Source organism: Triturus cristatus, chromosome 12, assembly GCF_964204655.1.
Source record: "Triturus cristatus chromosome 12, aTriCri1.1, whole genome shotgun sequence".
NCBI lineage: Eukaryota > Metazoa > Chordata > Amphibia > Caudata > Salamandridae > Triturus > Triturus cristatus.
Window position 1 is genome coordinate 740,031,306 of NC_140595.1, and position 26,568 is coordinate 740,057,873.

At 43.8% G+C, this 26,568-nt stretch overlaps 1 protein-coding gene across 7 annotated transcripts in view; it reads left to right on the forward strand.

Moving 5' to 3' along the window:
• Positions 1–16,377, forward strand: part of LOC146782640 (uncharacterized) — a 292,768-nt gene extending 276,391 nt beyond the window's left edge. For all 7 annotated transcript variants that reach the window (XM_085638080.1, XM_085638084.1, XM_085638083.1 and 4 more), the window contains 3 exons: positions 10,771–11,208; positions 12,598–12,813; positions 15,149–16,377. In XM_085638080.1, the coding sequence (XP_085494206.1) occupies positions 10,771–11,208; positions 12,598–12,813; positions 15,149–15,172 (678 nt within the window). In that variant the 3' untranslated portion in view covers positions 15,173–16,377. The remainder of the gene's footprint in view (positions 1–10,770; positions 11,209–12,597; positions 12,814–15,148) is intronic.
• Positions 16,378–26,568: the final 10,191 nt, after the last annotated feature.

Consider the following 26,568-nt stretch of genomic DNA (forward strand, 5'->3'; position numbering starts at 1 on the left):
AACAGCATGGCAAACTGCCCTAATAATTCAGGATAGTCACTCTGCTGCTCTGGGGTAAGTGTAGGGGAGAGGATCACACCTTCCTCTGACCCATTATGCTCCTTGGTAGACAGGAGGTCAGGGAGATGTTCACTCTCCTCTTGCACCCCATCATCTGTCGCCAAGAGCATGCTCACTTCAGACCTCTCAAAGTGAGGCTTGAGGCTGTTCATATGTAATACCCTCAAAGAGTTCCTGGGAGACTGCAAATTCACCCGGTAGGTGATATTACTTTTGCACTCCACCACCTCAAAACGCCCAGTCCACTTGTCTGCTAAAGCACAGGGTTTCAACTTGGGCCATGACCCACACTTTCTGACCAGGCTGAAACTCTACTAGAGTGGCATTCTGGTCATATCAGTGTTTTATCTCCTCCTGGCTTGCTTCCAGGTTTGCCTGAGCGAGTTTCCTGAAGTGTGAAGTTTGGTCCTGAAGGCCAGCCTGTAGCTAAATACATCCTGGGGAGTTTTCCTGGGAACTGTCTCCCAGCCTTCCTTGACCAAACTGAGAGGTCCTCTCACAGGGTGCCCATACAGAAGATCAAAGGAACTGAACCCTAATGACCTTTGTGGTACTTCCCTGTAATCAAAGAGAAGGCATGGTAGGAGGAAGTCCCACTTACACTTCATGGGTTCTGTTAGACCCTTGATCATGCCCTTTAAGGTTTGGTTCAATCTCCCCACCAAACCATTACCTTGTGGGTGGTAAGGAGTGGTGGACTTGTAGGTTACACTGCACGCTTCCCACAGGGATGTCATATACTTGGATATGAACTGTGGGTCACAATCAGATACCACCTCTCTGGGGAAGCCCACACGGGAAAAGATCTCCATTAATGCCCGGCCCACAACTGTCACCGTCATTGCCCTGAGAGAGATAGCCTCCAGGTACTGGGTGGCAAGGTCCACCAAGACCAGGATGTACCTGTTGCCCATGTCTGTTTTCAGTTCCATTGCCCACAATGTCCATCCCAACCCTTTCAAAAGGGGTTCCTACAACTGGAAGCGATTGGAGAGGAGCATTACACATTCTCCCACTCTTACCACTTGATTGGCAATTTTGGCAAGACATGTAATGTGCATGACTGCCTTTGCATTTGGGGCCAAAAGAAGTGGGTGACAATCCTTTCAAAGGTCTTGTCCTGCCCCAAATGTCCTGCCAAAAGCATGTTGTGAGCCAGACCCAGTAGGAAGGTCCTGAAGCGCTGGGGTACCGCTAGCACACAGGCTGACCCAGGTTCAGTGACCTTAGGCTTGCTGTATAGGAGACCATTATCCCAGTAGATCCAGAATGATCCAGACTCATCACCAGCTGCCTGGTTTGCAGCCTGACACAGCAAACCCTCCAGAGAAGGGTACTCCATCTGCTCCCTGCAGAATTCTTCCCTAGTGGGACCACATTCTTTCTGCCAATGGGTCAGCTCAGATAAGTCCCCCAGTTCAGCTACCTTCTCCCCTCTAGGTACTGGGGCATCCCCCTCAAGGTCAGCCTCCTCCTGACCGTGGGAACCTCAGGGGCAGATTTCCCATGCCCCCTGACCTTTCTCGTGGCAGGAACATGGACCACTGTTTCAGGCTCCAGGTCCTTCTTATCACCATTCCCAGCTGCCATTGATCAAGTGGTCACGCAGGCCCACTCTGGCAACCCAAGCATCTCCAAGTAAGACCTGAGCTCAACATCCTTTCACAAGGACTGCTCCAGGTCGTTACCTAGCAGAGAATCTACAGGCATGGTAGGGCTCACAACAACCCTCAAGGGACCTGAGAATCCCCTTTCAAAGTGAACCTGCGCCACCATACACTAGCTCTCTGAGTTGTCGACAGAAACTACTTGGTGGAATGCCCTGGGGACTACTTACTCCTCAGAGATGAGGTGACACCATCTCCAGTATCTTCCAGAGCCTCTACCCCTTTCTCATTGATGGTCACCCAGTTACTGTATTTCTTAGTGTTAGAAGGCACCTGGTTTCCTAGGAGCATCTCACTGTCCCCTAGGGAGACGAGGGTCATCTCTGCGGGATCCCCACCCTCCTGTGGATACCCCTTCTCCCCAAGCACTACTGTAGCCAACACCTTGGACTGTCCACCGGCAGGTGGCTGTGCCCTCTTGGGGCAATTGGGGTCCACCTTCAAGTGACCCAACTGCTCACAGGCATAGCACTTGAGGGGGCCGGTCTCTGCAGGCTTCCCTGTAGAGACCCCTTGTTTCTTATCTTCTGGGGGATGGTAACCTTTACCCTGGGTATTCGTTTGGGGGCCTTTAGAGAACTCTTCTACTTTACCCTTGCCCCCACTTCTGCTGTGGACCCTGGCCACCTTTGGCAGAGTCTCCCCATACATCTTCTTGTGGACTCTGGTACTCACCCAGCGGTCCGCCTCCATAGCAAGCTTCCTGGGGTCAGTCAGCTTACTATCAGTCAAGTGCTTGTGCAGCTCTGCAAAACATAGACTAGACAAGTGCTCCCATGCAATCAAATAGTAGAGCCCCTGAAAATCTGTCACATTACTGCCCTTCACCCAACCATCCAGTGACCTGCAAAAAGAATACACACATTCCAACCAAGTGTTTGCATCAGTTTTCCTACTGGACCTAAACTGATCCCTGTACTTGTCAGGAGTGAGACCTTACCTGGTGAGAAGGGCCTCCTTCATGTCAGCGTAGGTGAGGCTCTGCCCCTTACCCAAGGCCCCTAAAGTGTCCCTCCCCTCTTCTAGGAAAAGGGGCCACAATCCTGCTCCCAAATTCTTTCCAGGGACCCCATTCATGTGCATAGATGCCCCATAACCCTGAAACCAGCTTTGTATGTCATCCTCCTTCTTGAATTCTTTGCCTACATTCTTGGGGATGTGCACAATTCTATCTGCTTGCACTGAGGAATTGCTGCCACCATCTGTGCTGGACCTACTTCTTAGCTCCGGCTCCTTTATACTACGCTCATGATCCAAGATCATCTTCCTTTCTTCTATGGCTATTCTTTTGTCTTCCCTTTCATTCTCCAGCTGGAGTTTTTCAGTTCAAACTACCTTGCCTCCATCTCCAGCTCCTCAGGGACAAGCCACTGCTGCCTGGCCTGGAGGTTTCCCCCCTCCCAAAAGCACATCCATCCTAGGAATAGGCTCCTCCGTCTCCACACTAAGATCTCCAGACTTCCCACTGGCATGTCTGGCTGCTACCAAGGCCCTCAGCGCCTTTTGTAGCTCCTCTTTCCTGGTGAGGCCCCTGATTTGGACTGTGAGGTTCTTGCAGATATCCTTCGACTTCTTCACGTTGTAGGTTTCTAACTTCTCCTCCTCAAAGGCCACTTCCAAGGTTGCAACCAATGATGCTCTTGATTCAGGCATGATGCAATGGAAAGTTCTAGTTCAAAAACGATGGGATCACAAAAATAGACCAAACAAAAACAGTATGTGGTACGTAATGGTCTGCGATATGATAGTAGTGTACACCAATCACTGTAGGTCAAGTGCAAATGCAAGTCCTATCCTCACCGCTGACAACCAATGTTAGAAATGGGGTCTATAGTTGGCAATGATTTGCACCTTTGTCCAAATAAGGACTCTTCCTTCTAATCAAGATAAGATGGATACACTACTGAAATAACCCCTGCTCACTCTCTAGGTAGGTTGGCACGAGCAGTCAGGCTTATCTCAGAGGCAGTGTGTAAAGCATTTGAACATAACATACAGTAATACAGTGAAAACACTACAAAAGGATACCACACCAGATTTAGATAAAAGACCAACATACAATAATCAGAAATATGCACTTTGCAAGAATAACTTTAAAATGCAGTTCCTTGAAGCCTGTAGCTCTGTCCAGGGCGTTTGCGGTGCTGAAAACGAAATCCAACAGTTCCGGCTGACCGCGTTTGTGCGGAACGGCGTTTGTGTCAGCAGACTCATAAGCAGGACCTTTGATTCCGTCCGACCACGTCGGTGGGCGCCAGTCGAGGCAACCGTCGCGGTTGTGATGTGAAGCAGTGCGGCGTGTGATGCCCTCAAGTCGCGGTGCAGGCAGTGGCTCGGTGACAGTCGTCCAGCAGCATCGGTGAGACCAGGGCTGTGGTGCAAAGCGGGGCAGTGCTCGTTGCAGTGCTGACAGGTCACGATGCAGGCGACCGTACCGGTTGATGGGTGCTGGAGCTGGTTGGCCCGGGGTGCAGTGTGGGACAAGGTGGTGCGTCGTGTGACTTACGAGCTGTGCCCCCAAACCACAGTGGAGTCACGGGTGTCGAGGTCAGCATGCAGCGATGTCGTCAGTGAGACCAAGGCGGCGGAGTGAAGCAAGGTGGTGCAGAGTGCGGGGCCCACATGTCGCGTTGCAAGGAGCGGCTCCCATCGTCGTCTGTGAGACCAGGGTTGCAGTGCGAGGTGCTGCGGTGCCTTCTGCTGTGTCTTTGTGACACAGAGCCAGCGGCGGTGTCAGTTGCTTTCCCCCTCTGTGGCAACTGAAACCCACAGTTCCAGAGGCAATACACAGAGGTAAGTGAAGTCTTTGCTGTCCCTGAGACTTTGTGAACTGGAGGCAAGCTCTATTTCAAGTTCATGGAAATACTCAGCGACAAGTGAAGAAAGTTCAGTCCAGTCCTTTCACTGCCCAAAGCTGAAGCAGCAACTGCAGGCCAACCCAGCAAAGCAACAACAAAGCAAAGGGGAAGTAAATGTAAATTTGATACTTGTATAGCGCACTACTCACCCGCAAGGGTCTCAAGGCGCTTGTATGAATACCGCTGTGGAACCCATCCTGGCTTTCCCTGTGAGGCGTCCACTCCTGGGCACCCCCAAGGTGGAGGCCAGGCATCCTTAGCGTTGTGGGGGCCGTTGTGGAGATTAAGCAAGCTATTGCCCAGAGTTGCAGAGTGGGACTCCATGATTGGAATAGGCACCGAGGCGAGAATTATCAGGTCCGTGGAATTTTTGAGCCCAAGACCCGCTGAGGCGGGGAATTGAACCCTGGTCCCGGGCTAGACCTCTGCAACAGGGTCTGCCGCTCTAATCATTGAGCCACACTTCTCCACTGAAGTACTCCTCCTGGCAGTTCTTCCAGCTCATCTTCTTTGCAGGTTCCTTGATCCAAGTGAGTTCTAAAATTCTGGGGTCTGAGCCACAATATTTATACTCAGTTTCTCTTTGTTCTCTTTGGTAGAGAGTGTCTGTGCTCAGCCCAAACCATTTGGTCCTCTCTGGCTTCTGCTTCCTGGCAGGAGTTGGAGACAGCATTGTCTAAGGCAGGCCAGGCCCATTCAGGTGCAAGGAAATCTCCTCCCACTACTCTAAATGCAGTCCAACTCTGACTCATCCAGGAAAGGCAGGACACACCTCGACCTCCTAGTGGCTGTCTGAAGAGAATGCACATCCCCAGCCCCTGTCACTCCAAAGCCAGACTGTCAATCCACAACCCAGCAGAGGCACACAGGATGGCTAAGCAAGAAAATACCTACTTTCTAAAAGTGGTGTTTTCAAAGACAGAACATAAAAATCATCTTTAGTAAAAGATGCATTTCTACATTCAGAGTTCAGGCATTCTAAACTCCATTTCTCTATCTTGTCCCAGTGGGAAGATATACTTGTCAAATGTTTACAAATGATTCACCATTCAGATAGCCTTTTAAACAGTGAAAAACGAATTACACTGTTTTTTACTGTCAAGCCATGTTACACACACCAGTACGTGTTCTATCTTTCACCTACACTGCACCATGTCTATAGGGGTACCTTGGGCCTACCTTGGGGGTGACTTACTTTGCAGCACACTGAGCTTCTCTCCTCCAGCTCCCTCTGAGAACCTGGAGGGCTACGAGGAAGCAATATTGGACTGGCTTATGAGAGCCAGTGACATTCATGCGCCTCTTCAAAAAACTGATCTAACCCGTCACCAAAAAGCCTCCAAATGGTTTTCAGTGGAATTGAAATATGCAGAACTGGGACTCCAGCAGACAAAATGTAAATAGCGTAATGCCCATCTGCCTTCAAATATGGAAGTGTTTGCCCACTGACCAAAAACATACATAAAATTAATTTTCAGGCAAAATCTACCTCCTTCTCTAACACAATTCTGAACTCGGAAAACAAAACCAAGGTCATCTTTGAGACGGTCAGAGAATTTTCTAATCCTCACAGACTAACTCTACATGTGGTTTTCACTCAATATGTATGCGATGAATTGAGGGCCTCATTTAAGAAAAGTGTTGCATCACTGCGTAAAAACTGTGATGCAACTTTTTCAGTGCGTTCTCTTTGCGACACCATGGATGCGCGGATTTACTGTGCGGCTCTCCATGTTGCAAGGATTTACAGATACGTCAGTATTTCTGACATACCTGTAGGCGCAAAAAGTGGCGCATTGCTGGGGTGTGTCTGAAAACAGACACAACTCCAGCAATGTTTCCTTTCACATTGGGCAAGCCCCATGTGAAAGGGCCTATGTCAGTCTTACACCTGCTGGGAGGCAGGTGTAAGGATTTGATGCAGGGGCGTCCTAGAAGTGTTGCAGTGAAATCTCAAAGATTTAAATGCAACACTTCTATGAGCCTTTTTTCTAGGGGAGCGCCTACCCTGCATACATTATACCTGACGCAGGTATAATGTAGCGCAGGGGTTTACAAAGTGATGCATCCTCTTAGATGCATCACTTTGTAAATATGTAGCAGTGTGGCGCATATTTTACGCCGCCTATGCATCACAAAAAGTGACTCACCGGCGGTGCAAGGGGCTCATAAATAAGCCCCTGAATACTTTCTTTTTTGAGAAAATAAAAGTCATAAAAGACAGTATTCCATCTGTTATACAGACCTTTGTGACCGTACCAGAAGACAGAAACTAAATAACACTCTGCCTTTCCAGCCATCAGTAAAGAGAGTCTCACTGAGTTGATAACCACAGTTAAAACAGGCTTTCCAAACGATATTTGCCCCCCTCAGGTTCAAAAAACAATTTTCTCCTGTCTTCCTGATATAGTCATCTCCCTTCTCAACGTATGCCTTACCCAGGGCAAGGTCCCTCAGTATTTTAAGAGGGCTGTTATGCTCCCTCTTTAAAAAAAAAAAACAGGATGACCCCGCCATAATAATAACTATAAACTGATCTCTTTGCTTCCTTATTTAGCAGACCTTCTAGATACCCATATGGCTCAACATCTCTGCTATTTTTTGGGAAGAGTCAAGTTTTCTTGACTCCCATCAGGCTGGATTTCGCCTTGCCCATTCTACAGAGACAGTCATCCTCATGTTAATGGATGACATGAGGAAAAAAAGTGGATAATGGTATCAATCAGGTACTGGTCTTACTAGATTTTTCAGCAGCCTTTAACACAGCTGACCATGCTTTATTGGTCGACTGTGTCAGTACTGCAGGATTGCAGGGCTTTGCCCTTGATTGGCTGGCCTCCTTTCTTAAAGGCCGGTCTCAATCGGTCTCTCTTACCCCTTATCGTTCCACTAAGGTACGACTTACCTGTGGTGTACACAAGGGATCCTCCTTATCCCCCCATCTGTTCAATTTTTACATCTGCTCATCAATACATTCCCTTCAGGAGCAAAAGGTGAAAATATACAACAATGCTTATGACATGTACCTGATTTTCACCATTGACAACACAACGGAATCCAAGGCATTTTTCCAAAATACTATGCTTTATATTTGCGACTGAATGAATAGTCACCAGTTGAAGTTACACTTGAATAAAACCGAAATTGTGTTCACTAAGAACAAACTGTCTCAATGGAATCCCTCCTTCTGGCCCCCAAATTTGTTTTCTCCACCCACGCCCAAGAAAGCTGTGAAAAGCCTTGGGACTATCATTGATGAGGATCTATCCCTGAATCACCAGATAGGAGCTGTGTCTTCCTCCGGCTTTTTCGAACTTCGGAGAATAAGGAAAATGAGGAGATACTTAACGGTGGATGCTGTCATCCAAATTCTCATTGCCCTAATGATATCTCGGATCGACTATGCCAGCGCCCTCTATTTGGGACTCGCCACTGGGTCAAACAACAGGCTGCAACTTGTTTAAAATCAGGCAGCCCGGTAGGTGTTTTGTCAGCCACAACACTGTCACATTAAGCCATTGATGAGAAAACTTCACTGGCTCCCAGTAGCCCAGAGGACCGTTTTTTAAAGCAGGTTGCATTTTTGTTAAAGCTCTGCAAGGCAAAAGTCCGGCCTTTCTGTCCTCCAGAATTCAGCGCTACATCCCCAATTGCCATCTTCGGTCTGCCCACCACAATCTACTCATTGTTTTAAAAGAAAAAAAAGGAAAAGGCTCGCAGGAGTTAGATTCTCCATATTAGCTCCCTACACTTGGAACACCTTTCCTCCTGACAATAGGTCATCATCCAACTGTATAGGTTTTATATAATTCATTAAAATCTGGCTGATTAGGCAAGTTTATGTCTAATCCGGGTGCTAGTCCCTACTCTTTTGCTACTTTAGCGCCAAGAGACCTTATGGTGAATGTGTGCTCTACAAGTTTTCTATAACATAACACACAACACAATACCATCTGATACAACATCCGGTGATCAACAATATACCAAACAACAAATTCTATAAGACTTGTCATTGGATGTAGGTATTATAGGCAATGCTAAAGAAGAAACTCTAACTAATTCTCTCTTACCAAATACTATAATAGCATGCATAATCTAATAGCTGAGCAACTCAACTTTGTTTACCAACATTTACATTGAATCAAAAGTAAAGAAACGCCATGCTATACATTCTGTACTGGTGAAACAGGAGTTGGAAAAAGCTTTCTTATTACAGCACTTTGTGAAACATTTATATGTTATTACCATACTAAAGCAGGTGAAAATCCAGACGACATTTATATATTGCTTACAGAACCAACAGGTAAAGCAGCACATAATTATAATGGGAAAACACTATAGCACACATTAAAAATGCCTGTGTCCCAAACCTTTACTTATAAGCCACTAACTCATGAATACAGGACTGCTCTTCAAAGTCAACTAATGCATCTTAAAGTACTAATAATTGATTAAATTTCAATGGTTGGAACAAACATGTTTAGCTTTATATATAACAGATTGCAAGAAATAAAAGGATCCAATCAGCCATTTGGAGGCATCTCCGCTTTAGCTATTGGAGACTTTTATCAATGAAAACCAGTTTTTGACACGTACATATTTCAAAGTTCGTAACTCTAATATGGACCACTAAGTACTAACTTATGGGTCACACATTTTAAACTGTATGAACTTACAAAAATCATGAAACAACTAAATGACCTACCATTTGCAGAGTTGCTAAACAGATTAAGAGAAGGAAATCATACAGAAACATATATTTTACACATGAAACAACACGAAATACAGCCAGATGAAAGTACTATCAAAACTATACCAAGTATCATGTCAACAATCAAAGTAAATTACATTAGTAATAAAGTTTTGATACAACACATGAAACAATATCTAGTTTTCACAACAATAGCAAATGATACAGTTAGTTATGATCTTACAGAAAAAGTAAAGCAAGCAATATTAAAAAAATGATCATCAGATCAAAAAAAAAAATGGGACTTGCACACACGTTACATATTGCTTTAAAAATACGCTATAATCTTACTAGTAATGTTGCTGTTAATGATGGTTTAAGTAATGGAGCATTTGGAATTGTAGATTTAGTACAAATTATCAGCAATATACCATTTTAGTTTGGATAGCATTTGATAATGAAAGAATTGGCAAAATAACAAGGACAGAAAACAAACACATCACACAGAAACGTCAGCTAGTTGGACACCCACACATCCAATAACAGGGCAATATCAATACACAAAATTATTATAATTATTATACGCAACCAATTTCCATTACGCCAAGCGTCAGCACAGATAATTCATAGGACACAAGGTGAAACTATTGAGCTACTTTATATTCACTTTAACAATAGCAAAATACACTACTTGCATTATGTAGCTTTAAGCAAAATTAATATCCAACATATACATGCAAAACTTTGATAACAAAATAATTGTACATCACAAAGTGAAGGAAGAAATGCAATGATTACAAACAGAAAAGCTATTACATGTATCAGTACCACAATTAGGCACATACAGCAAAAAATGTAATATAATTGTGCAAATTATACATTCACTTCAAATGCATTTCAAATCAATAACATCCGGCCAAACATGAATGCAGACATTATTTGTCTAAAAAATAAACACATGCTTTCTCAATTCCAGAATATCATCATATAATATTTGATAAATACCACAATGAACAAACTAAACATGGCCTTGCGATATACTACAAGAAAGAGCTTTTCATACTACCTATTTATGAAGCACAACAAGGAATTGACATACATTTGGCACAAATTATAAATGAAAAAACTACTTAGGTGTGATATTGTACAATCCACCACATTTACCAATACAAACACTATTACAATCAATCACAATCATTAATAAATTCTACACCAATTTTGTATATTTCATCATGGGTGACTTTAACATTGATGTAAACAACAAAGACCAACAAAGTTTCGTACTGCAAGAAGTTATGCACCCACCCTTTAGATGCAACCAAATAATCAATTCTTACACCACCAACTACCAAACAACATCAGATCACATATACACTAATGAACATATAAAAGACTATGGAACTTTATAATTGTATTATAGTGACCACAAAGCTTTATGGGTAGCAGTTTAAAAGAAATAATGATGTACTTATTAACAATTTGTTTCTCATTTCAGATGCTTTCAATTCGCGACATTATTAGAAAAGCAACAAAAACCAGCATAACTTACAAAAAAGGAATTAAAGCAAATATTATCAAATGTTCAAAGAAAATCAACTACAAAACAACAAAACAAGAAAAGAAAGTTCTTTATCATCTCAAATTGGCAGACACAAGTGGCATCATCGAAGCAACTTGCTACAATGAAAAATATTACAAGTTAACAAAAGAAAATAATGGAGTTTTCATCTGGGATTTTATGGTGAAAAATAATGTCATTTTAATTACAAAACAAACAAAAATCACAAGAGTGCAGCCAATGAAAATTCCGGACTCAATTTTCAAAGAGGCACAATTTTTATTGCAACCACCAGCTCCGCCATCATTGTCAATTAAAGCCATAAAAAAAGCTAAACTAAAAACACGGACAACAGTTTGTGGGACAGTCACAGAGGTAAGAAAAGTACAACACTTCAATCAATCAATCAGGGTTGGTAAAGCGGAACTACTCACCCATGAGGGTCTCAAGGTGCTGGGGATAGGGGGGGGCAGCTCCGTTGAGTGCTGGGGGTCAACCGGAGAGCCAGGTCTTGAGGTCCTTCCTGAACTGGGGCAATGTGGGAGCTTGCTAGTAGTGGAGGGGGAGGTCGTTCCAGGTTTTGGCTGTGAGGTAGTAGAAGGACTTTCCTCCCATTCAGGTCTTGTAGATACGTGGGACGACGGTGGCCAGAGCGAGGTTGGCTGATTGGAGGTGTTTTTGGGTGCGTGGAAGGAGAGGCAGTTGTTCAGTTATTTGATTGCAGTGTTGTGAAGGGTCTTGTATGCGTGGGTGAGGAGTTTGAAGGTTATTCTTCATTCAATTGGAAGCCAGTGGAGATCGCGGAAGTGTTGGGTGATGTGACTGCGACGGGGAATGTCGAGGATCATTGTGGCTGTGGCGTTCTGCACCGTCTGGAGTTTGCGAAGTAGTTTCTTGTTGACTCTGTTGGTTGAGAATATTGCCGTAGTCCAGTCTGCTGCTGATGAGAGCGTACATGACAGTTTTTCTGGCATCAAATGGGATCTACTCCAGTCTACCCCACCCCACTCAAAACGAACTAAAACCAGAGCACTCTTCCACTAACAACACCACTCCAGTCTATACCAATAAACCTTGCTCCTTTCAAACCCAGTATACCCCGATCTAACAAAATCCAAACTCCCACAAACCAACCCCCAAAAAACCACTCAACTCAAATATACACCACTCCAGTCTACATTACTTCCATCCAATCTACCCCACTCCAATACATTTTAACCCACTACATTCCTATCTACCCCACTACACTCCCATCTAATCCACCCCACTCCAATAAACCCCACCCCATTCCACTCCTAACTAACCAATTCCACATTAAACTACCCACAACCACTACAATATACCCCACCCCACTCCAAACTACTGTACCCCGCTCTACTACAATTTCCCTCACTCCACTCAAATCTAGCCCACTACATTCTACCCCACTCCATTCTATACCACCCCACTCCAATGAAACCCTACCCCATTCCACTCCACTCTAACCAATTCCTCCCCAAACTACCCACAACTATTACAATATACCCACCCCACTCCAAACTACTTTACCCTGCTCTACTACAATTCACCTCACTCCACTCTACTCCGCTACACTCTACCCCACTCTAATCTACCCCACTTCAGTCCAATCTACTCCACTATTTTCACACACTTTTACTAAATTTACAAACCATATACTAATTCCTTCTTTTCTTTAACACTTACAACCTACATTGTAATAAAAATAACTTATAAAATTAACGTTAACAATTTTATATTTTACAGGAAGATGCCATAAAGACAGTCCTCGTTAACGGACAGGAAACCCAACTGAAATCTATTACAATAAAGGACTCCACCGACTTTATAAAAACTACTTTGTGGAGAGAGGCAACACAAATTCCGATACAAATTGGACAATATATTAAAATAACAAATGTGAATGTCTGTAAATTTAATAATGAGAAAATGTTAAGCACAACAACACGCAGCATACTTCTGGTAAGTTCAAAACCAATGCAAAATATACATTGTTAAGGCCGTCTCCTACTGCATGTAACTAATCCTTCATAGAAAAAAACCCAGCAAAATGTACATTAAGGGCCTCATGTAGGTAGCCAAATACCGGTCGGTAACGGCCGATTTTCGGTAATTATACCGTTACCGACCGGTATTTTGGCTTTTGGTATGTAGGGGGAGAATTTCTGTATTCGGAATTTACCGAATCGGTAAAATTACCGAATCGGTAAAATTACCGATTCGGTAATTTTACCGATTCGGTAAATTCTGAATACAGAAATCAGATGTAGGGGGACTGTGTGGGTGTTGTTTGGAGTCGGTATTTACCACCAACTAATAGTTGGTGGTAAATAAAGTATGGATGTGTAAAAGCATGTTGTAGCGCTTAGAAGTGTGCAATGTGGCAGACATACATGCCCTTAGGGCATGTATGTGTGCCACATGTGCACACATGGCCGAATCAGGGGTGCAACAGGGTGTCAATGTGACACCCTGCCACCCTTGCATGTGCTCCCCCATTACCGAATCGGTATTTACCGATTCGGTAATGAGGCATACCTTCCCATCAATGGGAAGGTATGCCTCATTACCGATTCGGTAAATACCGATTCGGTAATTACCGAATTATTCCGAATCGGTAATATTTACCGACCAATTACCTACATAGCATTTACCACTTCATAAATACCGAATCGGTATGATTCGGTATTTATGAAGTGGTAAATGCAAGCCCACCTACATAAGGCCCTAAGTTTCTAAACATTATGAAAACAATAGCAAAGGTTTTAGGAAAGATTAGTGTTAGTAGCCTTCTGGTCTTTTAAATAGCTTAAATAGAAACATCCAACTCATCTCAACCGCCAGTGGACTTTAAACCTAAAACTTGTATATAGTCTCACAGCACTATACTAGCCATCATCAAATCTACGTATAGAATAAATTGCAATATTAGGCAGATTATATTTAGTGCAAACTTTTTAATACCTGCCCATTAAAAGCACCCACTCCACAGCTCAGCATATAAAATACTTATAATACCTCTCGAAAACAAAATATTTTTGCCATCAGGAAAATAAAAAAAACTCCATAATATAATACCTTTATAACCTCACAACCAACATTTATATTAACCCATTAAACAGTTGTGCACTAATAGGCACATGCATCAAAGGTTTTTGCGAGCGCAAATGGTGTAATTCACAAAAATCGGCCGTTTGCGTTCGCAAAATGGCCTTTTGCGATGCATGAAGGTGTTGGAGACGCCCAATTTAGGTAATCGCAATATCTTGCGATTTCCTAAAGTGCGATTACTTAAATGCAATGCAAGAAGCCCTTTTAAATACGGATTTCGCTATTTGGGGCTGCAAATTACCGAGAAATTAAACTGTTCGTTAATTTGCAAAAACTTTGAAAAATGCACTAATGTACATTTTTCAAAGTTGCAGGTTACACACACACACATGCCCTTGGGGCATGTGTGTGCGCAACATGGGTGCACACCACAATTTCAGGGGTGCAACAGGGTGTCCTTCTGACACCCGTACACCCTTGAAATTGCATGTGCAGTTTGCGAGTAATAATTGGTACTCACAAATTGCACATGCAATTTCCCATTCATTCCTGATGGGCCTTGAATCCCATAGGAATGAATGGGAAGCCATTCCTTAATTGTGACTCTCAATTTGCGAGTGGCAATTAAGGAATGTTTAGGAATCGCTATTTTTATAGCGATTCCTACATGCATAGGCTTTTGCGAGTCCTTAATTGTGATTCCTTAATAATCGCAATTAAGGACTCGCAAAATCATACCTTGATGCATGTGCCCCATTGTCTTTTCTTTCCAAAAACAGACACCCTCACAAAAAATTATTCTCTTCATCTGTCTGACCCTACCTCAAAATCGCAGCACAGAAAACTCCATCACTTTTAGTAAATTTTTTACTTTTAGCAAAAATATTAACGCCACAAACAAATGCATGGCGCTCAACCAGCCATCACAAACAACCAACATTAGGACTAGATTACACACAGTCCATAACAATAACAAACACGTTATCATCCTGACAACATGGTGTTACAATACAATTGGTTAACCATATATAGTGCAGGTCTTGATAGTAAATTATACACTACTACAAAAGTACAATTTCTGCATACAACAAAGTTATATACTTAGTAAAAAGAGTAAACATACTTCCAAAATAAAGTCGGCTTAGCATAAGCAATTACATGTATGCATTAGCAATATTATTTAACATGGAATGTATGTATTTATATACAAATATAACACTAATCTTTTACTCACTTTTATTTACAGCCTACCAATTCACCACCAAAATGATTAACCATCCACATATATGGAACAGAAAAAAACACACAGGAAACAAGCATACTAATGACGCAAGTTGAGGAGAATGAAAATTTACAATCTATGGACATTAATAATGAAACATTAATGGATTGGTTCAATATCAGTCCAGAAGTGAAAGACTTGGCTGATGAATTGATGGTACATCTACCAATAACATGCAAAATCCTTTACAGCAATGGATGCATCAAGAAAATTCTCAAAGTTATTTCTGCAGTGTAAAAAATTAGAAAACAAAGTCTTTTTTATTTGTAAAAAAGTTTTTTTACTGATATCAATATTTTTTTAAACGTGAATTATGATACTATATATAAAAAATAGTCTAATTTGTTTGAGTAGAATTATTCACGCACAATGTAATCATAACGAATGCAATAGACGCCAACCTACTCCTCTGCACTACTATCCCCTATAAAGCTTCACCTAAAACAAGTCTACAACACTCCACTCCACAATACTACTCTCTGCCTCCAGTTAGCAGAACATAAATCTACAATATTCTACTTTGGAAAGCAAAAGATCCATTAAATTATACTCCCAACATAACATTCTACTCCAAGCTACATCAGTCCACTCAACAAAACTCTAAAGCTATACATAGAACAGGACCGCTCTTCATCAGAAATAAAATCACCAAACACATTCAACAAAGGAACCTCCGCTCTAGTGTGGCACCTCGCCTCAAAATCCCAACGTACAAGAAAAAAAGCATGAGGGGCACATCCTTCTCTGTTTAAGCAGCTAAACTATTGAACTCTTTACCCCCAGCATAAGATCCACGGATAACCACCTTACCTTCAGAAAATTACTCAATAATTGGCTCTTCCCCACATGACCATCATACTCAAACAGAAATATAGTACATATCCCTCTGTACATAAGCAGTTATTTGGACTATAGATGTGCACCTATATATGTGCATTGCTTTGTATAAACGTCTATAATAATTATGTTTTTAAAAATATAGATATTCATTTGTTCTGTTTAACAAATGTACATATTATTGATAGTTACATTATTCCATGTTTTAACATGTATAGAAGGAACTGCATTAATAAGTAAATATGTCATCATAACTATTTATCTGCAATTGCTTCACTATTGAATTACAAAAAAACCAAAAAATCTATTCATTTAAAGTGCAACACTTGAAAGCTGAAGTTTATTAAATGCATCTTTAATCTACATATACTACCTTCCTTATGCATCTATATATCAGGATGAGATGTGTGGTTAGGCTCCGCCCACATATATATATGCTTTTAAATGCTATTTTCTCAGGAAATACTGAACAGATTTACACCAGACCTGCAAAAGGCACTTCCTTGACCTTATGGCTACCTCTCTGCCAAATTTCAAGTAATTCTGTTCAGCCGTTCGGGCTGTAGCTGTGTCTAAAGGTCCTATGGAAAAATGCATGGGGAAAACGCGTTTTGGGACCCCCCTTTTTTCTCGGCCCCTGCTTGACGAATCCCCCCGAGACTTTCAGGGTAGGAGCGGAGCGTAGCGCCCCACCTATTTTGAAAATTTCGCGAGGATTCGTCGACCGGCGCCAAAGTTATTCCAAATAGAATGTTGCGGATTTCCTATGGAAACAGGGTCCTAACTATAACTACCTACTGGCGACCGCCAGTAGGTAATGTTCCATGTACTTATGTATCTATATATTTGTTACTTTTCTTCTAATTCAGCATATCCAATGCCCTACCCTATTTCTCACCCTATACCACTCTCAATGTATCCTCTACCTTAACTTTCTGGCTCAACTCAAACCTCTTTCTACTACTCTTGCACTACCCTATTTCTCACCCTTTACCTCTATCAATATATCCTCTACCTCCACTCCCCCATTCATCCCAAACCCCATACTACTATGAGCCACAAAATAACCCTTTCGAGACTCCTTCCCACTCTACCCCTTCTTGCATCATCTCATACCTCTTTTACTATTCAGATCTTCCAAATAAGCCTTTCTAAACTCTTCCATCGGACTCTTCCCTCTCCACCTCCCTTTTACTTATCCCAAGCTTAATCTTACTGTTATAAGCGCCACATAAAAAAAGAATTCTAAATCCTTCCCTTTTCTATCCCTCCACTATCCTTTTCAATCTAAATAACAGATTAACATGTCCACCACTCAAATTAATTTCATATTTCACTATACTAATTCACCACTAATCCTTTATGGGTTACGGAGTAGCATGCTACTCGCCAAAAAAGCACTTCAACACCTCATCAGGGGTAGAAAGCACTTTATAAACGCAAACCTTTACCCTTCACTATCCTCCTCAATCCAAATAACTGACTGACATATCCACCACTCAAATTACTTTCATATTTCACTATACTAATTCACCACTAATCCTTTATGGGTTCCATAATAGCGTGCTACTCGCCGAAAAAACCCTTCAACATCTCATCGCGGTAGCAATCGGTATATAAATGCAAATCTTTTTCCCTCTTCTATCCTTCCACTATCCTTCTCAATTCAAATAACTGACTAACATATCCACCACTTAACTTCATATTTCACTACACTAATTCTCCGCTAAACCTTTATGGGTTCCGGAGTAGCATGCTACTTGCCGAAAAAGCAGTTCAACACCCCATTAGGGGTAGCAAGTGCTATATAAGTGCAAACCATTTTCCCTCTTCTATCCCTCCACTATCCTTCTCAATCCAAATAACTGACTAACATATCCATCAATACTTTCATATCTCACTATACTAAGTCACAACTAAACCTTTATGGGTTCTGGAGTAACGTGCTACAGGCCGAAAAAGAGCTTCGATGCCTCGTCAGGGGTACCAAGCACTATATAAATGCAATTTACAAAATAATTACAATACAATAGCATAATGTACATACTGCTAGGTATAACTATTGATAAGTTATGGCACTGGAGTTTTAAACAGCAAAAGTTCAACCATTTCCAAGATGGAGGGTGCAATATCTATCTATCTCTCATGCTGCGTAATACCAAAGCTGCCTAGTCTTGATTCCACCTTATGCCTTTTTCTTCCACCACTCTCTACTTCCTGTCTCTTTATCTCATGAATACTGAGGCTGCTTTGTTTAATTCCACCTCATTCCTCTTTCTTCCACCACCCTACACATCTGGTCTCTTAATCAAATTAATACCACGGCTGCCTGGTCTTTACTGCATGCCTCTTTCTTCCACCAGCAACACGTCCTGTCTCTTTCTCTCATGAATGCCGGGGCTGCCTTGTTTGATTCCATCTCCTGCCTCTCTCTTCCACCCTCCTACACTTCGTGTCTCCTTATTTCATGAATAGAGAAGCTGTCTAGTCGTGACTCCATCTCATGCTTTTTTCTTCCACCACTTACAATACCTGTTTCGTCATCTCAGGCCCTTTTTCATCCATGCCTTTTCACTTTTTCCCAATCTTGCGTTTTCTTATTCTCTCTCCCAATTCTCTCTTTTGCCTTGGGTCAAAGATTGATGACGAAAAATAAGTTATGGTCTCCAAAGCTGAATATTGGTGACCAGCACCTGCAAGAAACCAGCACAGATTAAGTACTGTCCACGCGATTATGCCAGATGGGCTTGAGCCCAGTTCTAAATTTGGTTCTTAACCTGTTTGTTGATAAGGCGCTGGGGGCATATTGTCAAGTCCTGGCGATAACTATCGCCAGCGCCAGTTAGCGGGAGTTTTTTTATCGCCTTCTTTTTCTGATAATGATCGCCTTGTTATCGACGTATTATCAACACGTCGGTAACAAGGATCAGCGCAGACAACTCCCACTAACTCCTGCGCGATGGCGATAGTGATTTAGGCGCTAGCGGGCGATACTTAGCGAACACCGCATTAGCGGCAGGAAAAGTCCCGCTAAAGCTGCGATAATGGGCTTGATAATATGCCCCAAGGTGCGCAAGTCGGAGGTTTGAGGAACGGATGGTGGGCAGAGACATTTAATGGCAGGGGACCTTGAGTGGCAGGAAAGAGAGAAACAGCCAGTGACAGGGACTGTGGGTAAGGGATCAGCGCCAGCCAGGGACAATACCTGCGAGGGGGGGCAGACAGCTAGTTACAGGGACAGCGAGTATGGAGAACGAGAGAAGCAGAACATGGCAAGAGCGTTGGGTAGGGTGCTAGGCAGAGACAGTTGGGCCTGGTAGCCAACAAGGACAGCGTGCACGGATATGCGGCTAGAGATAGGAACTGTGAGTAGGAGGTCAGACAGAGACAGCTGGTGACAGGGACTGCGAGTAGGATATCAAGCAAACCTAGCGCATGACAATGACTGTGATATGGGGGTAGGTAGAGACAACCAGAGACAGGGCCAAATAAATGAAATGAAAGGAGTGCAATCAGGGAACACCGGACACAGAACGTGACAAAGGCTGAATGAAAGACACCAGGCAGAGACATCTGGTGGGGTGGCCGGGCAGGGAAGACAGCCAGTGACAGAGACCAAAATGAGACGGAGGGCAGTGCGAGGCTTGAGGAAACAGCAAGTGGCTGATGCGGAGAGAGTGCGAGGACAGGCATGGACCAGCAGAGGGAGCCCGTGTCAAGAACTAAGGCTGCCATTTAATGACACCGAGGGAGCAGGATGGACAGGCTGAGAGAACAAGTGACAGGGACTGAGGGAGGCTGATGGATGCAGATGTCACCACATTAGACAGGCAGCGACAGATACTGAATGGCAGTCGAGCCTTTAGAGTGGGCAGACAATTCTCTGCACAGAATTGCAGCAAAAGATGCCAATTGTTTGAAACAGAAAGAATTCTAGGCACGCTTATGATATTTTCAATGGGTAATGGTTTCACGTCAATAGTGTGGAGTTACATGTCACTTATTTGGTGTGTAATTCCCGCAGCCATACAGGGCAAAAAATCCAGGGAGTTGACATCCAACAGTGCCGGTCTTCCGGACACAAACTGTGTGAAGCGCTTCGAGTTGTCACACACCTTCAAATGCTTACCTCTTTCTCCTCTGTTCGTGCCTCATCACATCTTGGTCTGCCCCCCGTTCAGCCTCAGCCCAGACAGGGCACAGCCCTCGCCCCTCAAGCCTGTTCGCATTGCCTTTCATTTAGGCGAGTGATGCATGGCTCTGTACCAGGATGGGCTGAGGAGCTGCCGTTGCCAAGGAGACTTGATTTTTTAGGTCGCATTTTTCCATAAATTTCCATTTCTACTGAGCGGCCAGGAAAAACCTTCCCTCCTAAGTTATAGGAGAGACCTTTAGTAATCGGTTCCCTTTTTCGCCCCAAAATGTGCACGCGTTGCATTGCTTTGAATGGCAACGCGTGCACGTTTGGCGATTCCCTTGCGGGAGCGAGCAGCACTGCCATATGTTAACAATTATCGTGCCTTACTGCTCGCTCCCACAAGGGAATCCGGTGCAGGCCCCCTCCTCTCTCCCCTCCCTCTGCTGCCTTCTTTCAGCGCGAGGCGCACGCACTTGTTTCCTATACTGAAAACAATATCAGACCACAGGAGGTAGCCCGTAAACCACAGTGAGACTGGGGCAGTATATTATATCAAACGACAATGTCTCAATGTGGGTTTCATTTTAAGGAACAAATATAGTAAGCAAAAAAAAAATTTGGTAAGGAGTAAATCAACGTGGGGAGAGACAGAGGGAGACAAAAATATGTTGAGATATTTGTATTTGAAATACTTAAAGCATGTTGGACATATTAAACATCATATGTACAAAACACATGGACAGAAAGCACTGCGTTACATTACTGGAAATGTAACCGATAAAATACTGTGCACAAGTGCTCGTGAGAATTGTGACGGCGCAAGTGACACGTGAAGAGGTATATACAGCGGTGATATAGGGCGCAATAAAGAATAAAGTGATACAATAAGTTTTGCAAAATTAGGGCATCCAAACAATCAATGGTGAAAGATTATGAAGAACAATGAATTGGATGTCCATAGCATGAGGGCGCCAAAAGTAACGCTGTTGGAGTCGTCGGCGTTTCGGCCTGTAGAAATCTAGGCCATCATCAGGACTGGTTACATACAATTTTAAGCCAGTGCTAAGGGTAAGAGAGAAACGTATCTCAAGATGCTGTGGACCATAGAGGAATGAGAGAGAAGACAGATATATAGGGAGACGCTTATAGCTGCGGTCGCTAACGGTGGTTAAAAACGGAAGGCAGTGAGTGAAATAGAGCGACCAGTGGCAAGATCCCTGATTAATTGTGGGTAGTCTGCGAGAGAAGGCAAGAGTGCGGCGAAAACGGGAGTGAAGAAGAAGAGGGAGCGCGAGAAGCCGGAAGAAAGAGAGCAGAACTTACTAGTGTGTAACACTGTGGTTGAGTAACAACCAGATGGACACGGCATCAAAAGTATGGCGAGTTCCGTGTGCTCAGTCGGGAGGCTGGAAAGGCAAAGGGGGGAAGTGAGGGAGGAAGGGGAGTGATCGGAAGCCAAGGTAGAGGAGAAGGAACTTACTGTATACGAAAGGCGGCTCGGAACCCAGTAAATGGGTACTCTGGGGGAAAAAAAGGAATTAGGACCGTGGTCCTGGGGCTTCCGATCATTCCCCTTCCTCCCTCACTTCCCCCTTTGCCTTTCCAGCCTCCCGACTGGGCACACGGAACTCGCCATACTTTTGATGCCGTGTACATCTGGTTGTTACTCAACCTCAGTGTTACACACTAGTAAGATCTGCTCTCTTTCTGCCGGCTTCTCACGCTCCCGCTGCGCCTCCTCTGTCACTCTCTTGTGTCCTCTCGCCTCCCTTCCCACCCCCACACGCCACGCCGCCCTACCCGCTCGTGTGGTCCGCTCTTTCTTCGGCACTTCTGTACCCAATCGAGCCACTAACCAGCCTCTCTCTAATTTCACCATTCTCCCCGTTTGTGCTACTTCCTTTGCCCATGTCTCCCGTACCCTGCTTGATTTCACCCTCACGCACATTGTCAGTATACCACACGGCTCCCCAGCCATTTTCTTCTTCTTCACTCCCGTTTTCGCCCCACTCTTGCCTTCTCTCGCAGACTACCCACAATTAATCGGGTATCTTGCCACTGGTCGCTCTATTTCACTCACTGCCTTCCGTTTTTAGCCACCGTTAGCGACCGCAGCTATAAGCGTCTCCCTATCTATCTGTCTTCTCTCTCATTCCTCTATGGTCCACAGCATCTTGAGATACGTTTCTCTCTTACCCTTAGCACTGCCTTAAAATTGTATGTAACCAGTCCTGATGATGGCCTAGATTTCTACAGGCCGAAACGCCGTTGACTCCAACAGCGTTAATTTTGGCGCCCTCATGCTATGGACATCCAATTCATTGTTCTCCATAATCTTTCACCATTGATTGTTTGGATGCCCTAATTTTGCAAAACTTATTGTATCACTTTATTCTTTATTGCGCCCTATATCACCGCTGTATATACCACTTCATGTGTCACTTGCGCCGTCACAATTCTCACGAGCACAATTCCTCCGTGTTGACCATTACCTTCTCCTTAGGACACAACCAATTTGGAGACAACTTTGAACCAGCCTTCCTACCTCTCAATAATTCAAAAGGAGTATGACCTGTTGAGAGGCTGGGTGTGGTGTGGTATGACCATAACATGTCTCTAATGGCGGCCCCTATTGACATCCCTGATTTGACAGTGGTTAAGGCTATGGATTGCTAATCCATTGTGCTTTGCACGCGTGGGTTTGTATCCCATCCTCGTCGTCAAAGTGAAGTAAGCAACCAACGCAGGTAAGAAGGAATCTATCCTTCTGGGGATCCTTCATATATTTTGAGAAAAAAGTACACAATCTGGGGTCAATCTCGGGGGTCAGAGTGACTCCGTTGGGAAGGGACGATCTGGGGCATTCTGACCGAAGTCAGGCCCTAACCTCTTTATTAAGTGTTTGCCTAATCTTGTCGGCTACGTAATCGGCTACCTTCTTGTCCGGGACCCATTCCGTGGACCGGGGCCTGTAGATGCATAGGGGATTAAACATATCGGATGAGGGACCCTCCCCTTCCCCCACGGATGAAGTAGAAGACTGAGGGCGCCAAGACCTGTCGGGCTCCTGGTACCCATCCGAGGAATCTCCATCATCCTCACATTCCATCTCCCCCATCTCGGGAAACCCCTCCTCGGGGTCGAAATCCGTGGCGCCATCATCGCCGGTATCACCGGACAAGACCTCCTCCCGGTAGGGTGCATCACGAAGCGTGCGGGCACTCTTCTGAAAGACTTCCGCCAGACTACTGAAGCCCTCAAGGTGCCCGCCTCACGCTTAGGTGCCTTGCGCGAGTGAATAGGAGGCACACCGCTATGCCTGGCTCCCCATCCCCCATTATTCCAGTGCCCTTGAAAACGTGGGCGGACAGACGGTCAACGCTTTCCTGCAAAGGGGCAAGCGCCTGGGCAATGGCCGAAGAGAGGAGCCTGTCCATCTCCACAGGTCTGCACGCCTGGGGAAGCCGGTCCTCCTCAGAGGACAAAGATGGGGTGTAGTCATGCTCTCTCTGAGACTGCATAATGACAGGATGTGAAGACCCCGATGATGAAGCATGTCACCAACTAGGTTGGTGAGTGAGGGGTCTTCTATAAGAAAGGTTATAATTTCTCCTTTCAGTGCACCTCTCTTTATCCTTGAGGTATTGAATTACCTTTGAGGGTGTACTCCTTCCACTGTTTGTTAAAGTTTGTTCTAGGGGACTAGGAGTACCCCTGACATAGAAACCCTTTCTCTCCCATTGTTTTTCTAGTTAAGGCAGCGCACAGCTGTGAGAGTTACAACTTTTGTCTTTTTCTTCATATTGAGCACTCTTGAATCTTGTGCGACCATGGGCGAAAATCAGGGACTCTCATATTCTATGGAAGAAGTGGATGCTATCCTGGCAGATCCCTCATTGTTCGCTGATGCCAGCATTGCGCAAACCATCTCACAGACCACAGACTGGGAAAAACTCAATGAAATGAAGCGGAATAGAATAAGAACTATACTTCACGGAACCATCCTGAAAGAATATTTAAGGAATAACATGGCACCAAGAGGCCTTCTACTTACAAATGCACCTCGAATTTTTTTAGATGATCCTACTTTCAGAAAAGACTGGGCACAAATCGCGTGGCATTGTACACGTGATTGGATTGTGCTGATCATTAAGACTGCTTTAAGACTCTCAGAGACAATGCTTATTGAAATCCAACTTACTGAAAGTCATATAAAAACAACTATATCAGGATACAAAAAAAAGCTAGATGAAATCAATAAAGAGATCAACAAGTACAAAGACAACCTTACTCAACAAAAAGTACAAAAATTTCAGAAAGATCTAAAACGATTTTCATACGTAAAAACCTATCCATATTCGGATCCTGATTATACCCCTCCTACAAGATCAGATCTGGATTCGGAGGTCTCCAGCAATGATTCAACTGCGAGTAGCAATTCGAGCACAAGTAGCTACCGACAGAAACAAAGAGGAAGGAACAGAGCCCAGACAAATTGGCCTGCTTTCAACACCCAAATGCTGCCCAACTTCCAAGGCCCTTTCAATCCGCAACAACACTACCCTATGTACGGTTGGCAACCACCCTTCCCACAGCCCCTGTTTCCACCGAATTCATACAGGCCACCTTTTTTAGGCAGGGGCAGAAGGGGAAGAGGTTGAAGAAGAGGGATGAATCAAGTACATTGGGAAGACGAGGACCCAGTGGGCCCCAACACACGGAGCAGAACCCTGGAAGCCAAAGCGGGGACCAGCAACAGTCGAACCTAGTAACGAATCTGGCAAAAAGACCACTGACAACTGTGGAGGAAAGAGTACTAAACAAAGGTCTTGGTTTTGTCCCTACTTCAAGGCTGGATAAATTCCAACTTCATTGTGAACTCGCTGGGTTTTTTCGAAAATTAAAACTTGAAGCCTATTTTGAGAAACAAGGAGAGAGATCACTTGAACTAGATCCGAATGAAACAGGTCTACGATCTAGATCTACATTCACACCTCCACCTCACACAATTCCAGTTGAAGTTTCGGCTTTTGAACAGGCAGTTTTCAATGATATTGAAAAACTGAAACCCAAACAACCCTTTCAAAATATCAGTAAGGAGGAAAACACAGCAATAGAAAGCCTGAAGAATTGTGACACCATGTGAATTATAAAACTAGCTGACAAAGGAGGTGGGATTGTGATCCAAGACAAAGAAGCATATTGCAACGAGTGCCTCAGGCTGTTGTCAGATAATAGGAATTATCAAAAAATCAATACTGATCCATCTGCGGATTTACGACAAGAGATAGCATCCCTGACTGAACAGGCAGAAGCCCAGGGGCATATCTCTAAACAAGAGGCAATTTTTTTGTGTGACAGTGAAGGAAAAATTCCATACTTCTATCAAAAATGCATAAAAACAAACTCCCCCCCCCCCGGTAGACCTGTTGTTTCAGGCATTGGCTCTTTACTGGAGCCTTTATCACGTTTCTGTGATGTCTTCCTAAAACCCATTGTTCAGGACACTACCACATATCTTCAAGACACTAAAAGTCTGCTTCAACTCCTGGAAGACATTAGAGTCAATGATACCATGATATTGGTGAGCTTTGACATCGAAAGCTTATATACAAGCATTCCCCAGAATGATACCCTTGAAGTACTTAGGAGCACCCTTGATGCTACTAACTGGACATATCGAACACCCAAGAACTTTGTTCTGGAATGTGCCAGGTTGGCCTTAAAGAAAAAAAAATTTGAATTTGAAGGTACCCTCTATCTTCAAACGGGGGGTACATTTGCGCCGAGCGTGGCAGGTCTCTATGTGTTTAACTTTGAGAAGAAATTTATACTCACTGAACAGAATCCTTTCTCCAGATACATCACCTTCTGGAGACGTTATATTGATGATGTCCTTGCGATCTGGCAAGGACCAGAAAATATCTTAGGGGAATTCTGTCAGTGGATCAACACCTGTGATCAGAATCTGCGATTTACTCACACCAAAGATAAAAACACCATGGTCTTTTTGGATGTTGTGATTACAAAGGAAAACAACCGCCTTGAGACGATAACCCATCATAAACCTACAGCGAAGAACAACTTACTGAGGTTTGAAAGTTTCCATCCTAGACCCCTGAGGGAAAATCTTCCATATGGCCAGCACCTAAGATTACGGCGTAATTGCAGCAAAATTCAAGATTACAAAAAACAAGCCCTTGATCTCACCCAAAAACTTTCATCAAAAGGCTATCCTGATAAAATTCTCAATAAGTGCCAGAAACGGGCACGTAACCAACCAAGAACGGCACTACTGGAAAATAGACTCCCTAAAGAAGCTACCTCACCATTAACTTGCGTGACTACATACAACACGGTATCCAACCTAGTCACCAAATCCATCAACAAACATTGGACAATTCTCAAT